At 40.6% G+C, this 9425-nt stretch overlaps 2 protein-coding genes across 2 annotated transcripts; both read left to right on the top strand.

Annotated features, from left to right (window-relative positions):
• The first annotated feature begins 529 nt into the window (after positions 1-529).
• Positions 530-4803, top strand: LOC116129030 (serine/threonine-protein kinase D6PKL2). Its single transcript, XM_031414770.1, has 2 exons — positions 530-1097; positions 3928-4803. The coding sequence occupies exons 1-2, from the start codon at positions 562-564 to the stop codon at positions 4721-4723; spliced, it is 1332 nt and encodes a 443-aa protein (XP_031270630.1). The 5' UTR covers positions 530-561; the 3' UTR covers positions 4724-4803.
• Positions 4804-6633: 1830 nt separating this feature from the next.
• On the top strand, positions 6634-8741 carry LOC116129007. The gene is made up of 2 exons (XM_031414744.1): positions 6634-6825; positions 7824-8741. Exons 1-2 carry the CDS (start codon positions 6634-6636, stop codon positions 8739-8741), a joined length of 1110 nt encoding a protein of 369 aa, XP_031270604.1.
• Positions 8742-9425: the final 684 nt, after the last annotated feature.

The following is a 9425-nucleotide window of genomic DNA, read 5'->3' as shown; positions in this document are numbered from 1 at the left end:
TTTCCGGCTAGATCCATTGTGGATCTGGTTGGAAAAGGCCAGATCTGGCCATTATCGGCTATTTTCGGTGGCTGTGTGACTATTGTGATAGATTTCGGCTATTACCGGTGGTGGTTGCCGGAATCTGGTATGTATTGGTGGGTGGGGGTGTTTTTGTTAGTTTTTAAACTTTTTTTCTGGGGGGTATTTAATGAAATTAATAAAATTATAGGGTCTCAAGGTAATTAAAAAAATAGACTAATATTTTGGGAATAACGTGCCAAACAACATTTGAAAAATAGGATTGAAAATATGGATAAAAACAATAAGCCAAACGCACCCTTCAATCTTATAAAATCGATAATGATAATTTGTGTTTTTTTATTAATAAAAATAATACGTAACATGTCAACATAAAGGCGGCCCACTATTTTCCCAAAATTCCACACAATCCAACCTTTCCTATAGCCCACTTGATCCATACCCGGCCCATCTCGTTCCCTTCAAAAACAGATACTCTCTCACTCACAATCGCTCTCTTTCCATCTCTCTCTCTCTCTCAAAACGCTTTCTCTTCCTCCAATGGAGCCATGGCTCGACGACTTAGCGGACGATCTCCAAAGCATTAGCTTCACCTCCACTAACACTACTACTACAACAATCAACCGCAGCACCAGCTCCGGCTCCTCCGACGCCGCCGCACTCACGCCGGCTCCCTCCGCGCGCGGCTCATTCTCGTCAAAATCCAAATCCAACCACTCCCTCTCCCTCTCCGACCTCCGCTTCTCTCTCCGGCTCGGTTCCGGGGACATCGGCTCCGTCTACTTGGCGGAGCTGAAAAAGAACAATGATAGTATCACTATCAGTACCAATAACAACGGCCTTTTCGCGGTTAAAGTGATGGACAAGAAAGAACTTGCTTCTAGAAGCAAAGAAGGAAGAGCCAAGACTGAGAGAGAAATACTTGAACAGTTGGACCATCCTTTTCTGCCAACGCTTTACGCGAGTATAGACTCGCAGAAATGGCTCTGTTTGTTAACGGAGTTTTGCCACGGCGGTGACCTCCACGTGCTCCGACAACGCCAGCCTAACAAACGCTTCGACGAAACTGCCGTAAGGTACGCAAGGCACATTCTTTAATTTAATTTAATTTAATTTTTATTTATTTTTGCAATGTTTTCAAATAAATATTAAACGAAGAGTGTAGTGAGTGTTGACGGTGATGGATCGGGTGTGGTTGTGATGTGGGGCTGATAACGTGGCGGAGGCAGGGAGAGCGTCAGGTGGGGGACCCACTGACTGGCGTTGTCTGAGTGAACATGATTTACGGGGTGTGTTTTTTTTTTTTTTTTTCTGTTATTGAGTTTGACGTACACCGGATCATTTCCGTTACGGTAGAGTTTGGCCAGTTGCATTGCATGATGTGTTGAGCAATTATTGGGTGTGAGCGAGCTCATGCAAACTGCATGCTCGTGAGTTGTTCAACCCCTGTTGGGTTGACTTTTTAGGGAAAATTTATTTTAGTTTTCTATTTACTAGGTTTCAAAATGGTCGTACCAAAATATATACATTAACAACTAAATTGCACATGAAATTTCCCCGAAGATTAATAAAACTTAATTCTTTGTAGGCAATAAAGAAAGACACGTGAAGTAGCACATGGAAAATTTACATAATTGCCATTATTAAATGTTAATGTGTAGTGGATGAGTGGATGGTGATAAAAATTTAGGAAGCCAGCTACTCTGGAACCCTAAAGTAAATGGAGGAGGTTAAGCTGTACATTGATAATTGGCAGTCCATAATGTAGCAATCTATTAGGTCTTTCAATGTGTTCAATTAGGGGGTGGTTGAGTGATTTATGGCTTTAATAAAACCATATAATTAATTTGCTTACAGATATAGATGATGGTTTTATGTAAGTCTAATGATATAGATTGCTAATGATAGATTTTAGGAGATATTAATTTATATTTCAACTTGTATTACATAAATGAGTTGGGTTCGAAGTCTATATATATAATATGTTAATATGATTATTGGTGATTTGGGTGGATGGATGATGTCCATTCCCTTTATGTGCAACTAAATTTATGGGGACAGATGAAACTATTTCCATGTGGCATGATAATGTTATCAAAAATAATGTTGGTGAGGGGTCATAGTCCATAACAAGAAAACGAATAATAATTGTGAAAGCTGTTATAGAAGTAGATTTGAAAACAAAAACCTTAGATTAATGTGGTGGTAATTTCTCTTTAAACTAGTCAAATCATTAGTTGATCTGGAAAAAGAACCAGTTAATGACTCATGACTCATGGGTTCATTATTATGGGATCAAGTTAAAATGTCGTAGCACGTGTTATCATCATGGTATATAATTAAAGTTTCTCTCAACTTTTAAGTTTAATTAACTTCTAAAGCAATGGCCATTTTTCACTGTGGGTCAAACAATTTTATACTGGTTTAGTTAAAACGGATTTAAGGTCTAGCTGGGATTGATTGTTTCTGACTGATAGTTCAACTGGTAGATCCAGTTGGGATTTAAAAACACTGGTTTAGCAAGAGCAAGGTTATTATTATTATTATTATTTTTATTTATTTATTTATTTTTGTTTTTGGGGTTGGGGGGGTGTTTCCAATAGTGGACAATATCAATGCAAATATTGGGGTTCCCTCATCTTTTGCCGGATTAATGGGATTCCTTTTATGGATTCAATGTTATTTTGCCTCAAATTGGTGGACCTTGTTTCTTTTTATAGCCTTTTTGGGCCCTCTTTTCCATATTTTAAAGTCTAATCTCCTAGTGTATTTATCTATTAAAGGTCAAATTCAAGTCTTTGAAACAAAAGGGTTATTTTATATATGTCGACCCTTTTTAATTATTTCCATATGATATTTTAAAGTAGGCATACAAGGGAAATTCTGTGCTGTGTTGACATATCTGGCACTGATAATGTGAATCTTCCGCAAGAGACTCTCATCCTCACTCATACACATGCCCGTAATTAAGACAAAACAAGACACAAAGAAGAAAAACTTGATCATGTCATGTGAATCCATCTGTTTTTAAGTACTAGTCTACGAGATTAATTGTAACATAATAATTTTAGCTTTAAGTTTACAACTAACTACAATTAATGCTCATAATATTATTAATGAAAGTAGTTAATGAATACAATAATTAATATAACGTTACACCTATCTTCATGTTTGAACAGAGTTATGTATTCCATTTATATGTGGCATAGTTATTATTTGTCAAATTTAATTGATTAGTTAGTGCCTCATAATATCGTTTGCGAGGTCAAAGACACTGTTTTCAAGTGTTGATCTTTAGATATATATTGCTTTTAATTTTTCTAGGGGCAATGACGAAACCCGCATTGCATCTCCACTATTGGTATAAGATCTTCCCATAAATTTTAGATACATATAAATATTGCATAAATTATATATTTCAAGTCTTCTATTGGGAACGTAATCATTTCATGGTTTTCACATACTTGTGGGGCACACTAAATAATAGGGAGAATTGAATACTCTTCCAGCACACAAATGAAGAAAATTTTTAACTACTTAACTTCTCGCCGCTTGAGAGAAATATATTGAGTGTTTGTATAGGAAGATATGAAGGGACAATAAATCTCGATATAAGCTTTTAAAGAAGAGACATGTAGGTCCTCTTGTTGCATGCATTAGGTGGTAGGAACTCGAAGCAAAATAATTTATTGTCTTTTGACATCTTTCCATGATATAAAAATCATGAATTCAGGTCTCCTGCTCTCAATAACAAACTAGTAGGTCCGAATAGACTCTGTTGACATCTCAATTACTTTTGGTTAGCTATATATTGATCTTAGAGTACTTCTTCATAATTATTAATTAATTTTAGTTTGTTGAAATATTTAATTAAATATTTAAAGTTTCATGTCCTTGTGTCTCCAGATTCTATGCATCAGAAGTGGTAGTAGCTCTAGAGTACCTTCACATGCTGGGGATTGTTTACCGTGATCTTAAACCCGAAAACGTGCTCGTTCGATCAGATGGCCACATCATGCTCACAGATTTTGATCTCTCATTGAAATGTGATGATTCTACATCAAAGGCTCAAATCATTTCTAATCAAAACCCTCCACTTTCGGCCCCACAAAATGACTATCCTGTTGATCATCCTCCTTTCACATCTTCTTCATGCATTCTTCCAAATTGTATAGTCCCGGCTGTATCATGCTTCCACCCAAAACGCAAACGGAAAAAGAAGTCGGCTCACCAAGGTGGGCCTGAATTTGTAGCTGAACCTATTGATGTGCGGTCCATGTCGTTCGTTGGGACCCATGAGTATTTGGCGCCGGAGATTGTTTCTGGCGAGGGGCATGGGAGTCCAGTGGATTGGTGGACGTTAGGGATATTCATATTTGAACTATTTTATGGGGTGACACCCTTTAGGGGTGTAGACCATGAGCTAACCCTAGCTAATATTGTGGCCCGAGCCCTTGAGTTTCCTAAGGAACCCGCCATGCCAGCTGCTGCCAAGGACCTGATTCAACAACTGTTGATTAAGGATCCAGCAAGGCGGTTAGGATCTACTAAGGGTGCGTCGGCAATCAAGCACCATCCTTTTTTTCAGGGGGTGAATTGGGCATTGTTGAGATGTACACCCCCACCATTTGTTCCCCCACCCTTTAGTAGAGAAGTTGTATCAGATGAAAGTTGTCCTGAAACACCAGTTGAATATTATTAGTGAAACTAAAAATGAAATGTTAATAAACATCGATCTCACAATATCACAAAATTACTTTCGAATTATTGTTTCAATCGCATGCATACTTTTATCCTTGTCGCATCTGGGCATATATTCAAGGCTAAGGATGCGCTTTAAGACTTTAACAGGTCTTCTTAATATTAAAAAATATATATATATATTATTTTCAAATAACAAAGATTTGCATGCAATTAAAGCTGGGCATGTGCATTTCAATTATTTTTATTTGTGGGGTGGAGAGGAACATTTTTATTTTGATTTTGGAGTCGTAAACTATAGTTTATAGATCAGGTATGGAGAATTTTCATCTAAACCAACGTGCGTGAAGAAAATAATGTCAATGTACATTCCAGTATTGCACCTTGGGTCTTAGTTTTACAAATTTGCCCCTAACTGAAAAATAAATTATAAAATAACTTCAAGTTATACTCCCATTTTTCTGTTTGTACTGTCAAAACTAAACCTCTTTTTCTCTACTTCCAAGACCGGTCTTTCTCTATTGCCCATAACTAATTCAACAACTTACATTTCAAATTTTTTCCTAAATTCTAATTCTTTATTCACACAAATGCAGTTCTCTCCCATCTATCAAGCCGACAAGCCTAGTTTTTCTTCAATTTGTCAAGTAATACTAATACATTTTATTTTTTATTCTTTTATTTTAAAATTTTAAGGTCAAATTATAGATTATGATTTAGGAAGATGAGATTGCCATTAGGATCACAAATTTTACCCATCTTTTTATATTGTCCTAGATATGCAGCTGCAAGAGTTGAATAATCGTTTTAATAAGGTAAACACTGAATTGTTTATTTGTTTGACATGTTTATATCCAAATGAATCATTTGTTGCTTTTGATAAACAAAAATTGATGTGTCTTGTCAAACTTTATCCGAAAGATTTTTCTGACTTACAAGTTATGACACTTGATTCTTAACTTGATGTTTACATTTTGAATATACACTCTACTATCAAATTTATGGGATTGAAAGGGATCGGAGATCTTGCAAAAATGATGGTTGAAACCTAAGAAGAATTGTTAGGGCCAAAAAATGTCCTCGGCCCAAAGATGAAGACACCTTCAACAAAGCTGGAAGCTACGGCCCAGTTCCGATTGGGCCCACGACAGAGTTCCGCAGATGAGGCCTGTCCGATACGCTTTTCAAGTTGCTCACCATTTGGACCCAATCAGCAGAGGCCCGACTTGTTTAGGCCTCACTGCTAGCTTATCTGAACCCAGGCCTTCTGATCCTATAACACCTTCTGGACTTACGATCAATTTGGAGCCTAGAGTCGCCTACGAACTATATTACTACTTGAATTTTACTAAAGAAGTCAATCACTATCCTGATGCATCTAAGGTCCGTATCCTAGGCACGCTGGGACTCCTTTTCCTACTGAGATAAAGGAGCCAAATGCTCCACTCTTTCGAAAAACCATCGCTATAAGGACTCCCAATCCCACCAGGATTCGAAGACCCTCCAGTCACTATTTAAACAGAGGTCAGCCCTCTCACAAAGGATAGTAACATTACACCTTTAGACCTTGGAGTTCCCACTCTTGAGAACTTCGCAGTACAGCTGTAGTTATAGTCTCCGATTAGACTTCTGGTAACTTTTCCTCTCTCTAACCCTCACTAAACTAGCCTTATTCAGCCTTGCTGACTTGAGCGTCAGAGTGCCTATGGCAAACACTATCCCGGTGTTTTTCGTTCGCTTCACGCTTGTTTTCTTGCGTGTGCAGGTGTAGCAAATCGCTAGTGGTCTTAACCTCACGGGATCAATCATTTTTTCCATAAAGGTAGATTTTTGCATCTACAGTTTGGCGCCCACCGTAGGGCCTCTGGCAATCATTCGTCTCACAAACCCTGTTACGTAAAGAAACTCTCTATGGCTAAAAATTCTGATAACGCTAATCCTGGCCTCAAGACCAAATTGGTGGCTCTAACCGCCCTCATGCAACAACACTCAAACAAGGTGGCCGCACTGGAAGCTGAAAACACTGCCATCCGGACCGAAAACCCCTCCATCAGAGCCGAAAACCCCTCCATCAGAGCCGAAAACCAGTTTCTAAAAGAGAAGGTAAGTCAGTTTTATGATCTTGAGCTTCTGCCTTGTCGGTACAACCTAATCGGTTCCGCACCTCAGTTTCGTCTATGCAACCTCTCCAAACTTCAAAGCACAGACCAACGATCTCAGATACAAGGTCACGCCAACTATATTCGTCATTAGTTGACGATTCAGCCCTGACTCATAGTGAACGGGGTCTGTCGATAGAACCACTCTCGGTCGATCTACTTCAAGCGTGAGATCAAGGCGTCCAAGTGATAGAAAACCCGTTACAACAAGAGCCACCCATCCTCGCCATCCTGTCCCACCTTCAATCAACCATCCCTACTCGAACCCCACTCAACTCGGCTCACCCTCACGGGTCGAGCGGTTTCCCACTCCTTCAAACCATCCCGCTGTCCATCCATCCCAACGGACCGAGCGAATCCTAAATAACCCCTCTTACAATCCATGTGGGGCAAAACACCTGATCGGTCACAATGGAAGTCACTTAACCGGAGGGAATGAATGGGGATCCAGGCTACCAAGCGGCACACGACGGAATGATCCGTCAGGCTACACTATGTGGGTTGACCCAACAAAACGCACCAAGTGTGAATCATGTGGCTAACCGAGTCAATCAGGATGACCTAGTGGTGTCCGCCTCTCCCATGGAGCAAATATTGGCCAAGAGACTGGCCGACATAAAGGCAGTGATGAGGCGCATACCAGGAATGCCAATCCTAACAAAAAAGAGCCAACCTTACTGCTATGTCGATTCACCCTTCGTGGATGCAATCGCGCTAGCCGAGATGCCACACAAATTCACCATCCCCAACATGAAGCCCTACGATGGCACAACCGACCTAGATGACCACATAGCCTCTTACAAGTAGCAGATGTTTGTCGTCTCGATACTCCGAACATTGAGAGAAGCCTACATGTGTAAGAGTTTTGGTTCAAGCCTCTCTGGCCCAACTCTTTAGTGGTACACTAACCTCCCAAACAATTAAATCAACTCATTCGCCCAGCTCACTGACGCCTTCGTTGAACAATTCACCAACAGCAAGAAACTCGAGAAGCTATCGGCCGACCTGTACAGAGTTTACCAGAAGAAGAGAGAGCCACTAAAAGAATACGTCAGCAGATTCAACAAAGAAAAAATCTCCATCCCCTCCTGCAACCTAGAGACAGCAGTAGACGCCTTCAGAAAGAGTTTATTCCTAGATGGAGAACTATACAAAGACCTGCCGAAGCTCGGCTGCTCCACGATGAAAGACGCCCTAGCCAGAGCTGTGATTCAAATAAGGTGGGAGGAAGATGAGATGAACCGGATGAAGCATGCCAGGTACGACAACCGTCACCAAAGGCAGAATGATAGAAGGTTAGAGTCCAGATCGATTGAGCCCCGTTACCAACCTCCTCCACGCAATCTGAACAAAGTCAAAAAACCATATGACTGCCAGCTAATTAGATCTGACAACAGACCATCCAAATCGAACCAATACAAAGTTCCAGAGTACAACCTTAATGTCGAACCAGCCCAGGTCATGACAATCATGAAAGGGATGGGACCTACCATTAAGTGGCCGAATAAGCTCAATCCCGAAGTGAGGAGGGACACGACCAAGTGGTGCGAATTCCACGGTGACCATAGTCATAACACTGCGGATTGCATCGCCCTACGGTTGGAAGTCGCAGCACTACTAAAGAGGGGACATCTTCGAGATCTATTGATGAATAAAGGGAAGAATACAGTCAGCCAGAGAACCTCGAAAGAAGCATCTCCTCCTCCACGAGAACCTACACCAAAGGGGTTCTTCTCAATTATCTCTGGAGGGTCAGAGATCAGTGGGGTAAGCTACTCCTCGGCCAAGCGCTATGAGCCAACCATCACCTTGAAGTCCAATCCATCCATCCACCCTTTTGGTCGCACACCAACCAGGTAATTCAGTTTGAAGATAACGAGCCAGTCACCCTAGCCACCCCTCATCACGATGCTCTGGTAGTCTCCCTCTAGATCGCTAACATCCTGGTCAAGAGAGTATTCATAAACGGGGGATCCTCGACAAACAATTTCTTCCTTGAAGTAGTGACGACCATGGGACTAGATGAAACAAACATCAGCAGACGACTAACCATACTGGTTAGGTTTAGTTCCGAGCAAAAGTACACCATCGGAGAAATTGTTCTACTTGTTTAGACCAACAGAGTCAACAAACAAACCATTTTTCTAGTGCTCAATTGTCCTTCACCATACAACGTCATCTTGGGCCGACCTTGGATCCACGACATGCGAGTTGTTCTATCCACCTTCCACAAAACCATAAGGTTTCCAACGAAATAAGGAGTAAGAGAAATCAAGGGCGATCTTAAGTCTTCTAGAGATTGCTACAAAAACGCCTTCAAAAACAAAGGTCATGCTTCATAGCAACTACAGTCTCATCCAACCTCTCCGACCAAGCCAGATCAATCATCCATGGAAGAGTTGGATGAAGTACAAATACACCTGGACGACCTCGAAAGGAAAAGGAAGACCCAGATAGGCTCTTGCCTCGAGCCCGAAATAAGAGAGCGACTCATAGAATTCCTCAAACAAAAATAGGATTGCTTCGCCTAGTCCTATGCATATA

The sequence above is a fragment of the Pistacia vera genome, unplaced genomic scaffold (genome assembly GCF_008641045.1).
Source record: "Pistacia vera cultivar Batoury unplaced genomic scaffold, PisVer_v2 Contig206, whole genome shotgun sequence".
In the NCBI taxonomy this organism is placed as follows: Eukaryota; Viridiplantae; Streptophyta; class Magnoliopsida; order Sapindales; family Anacardiaceae; genus Pistacia; species Pistacia vera.
Note: the sequence above shows the minus strand (reverse complement) of the source record. Positions and strands in the feature narration are given on the sequence as shown.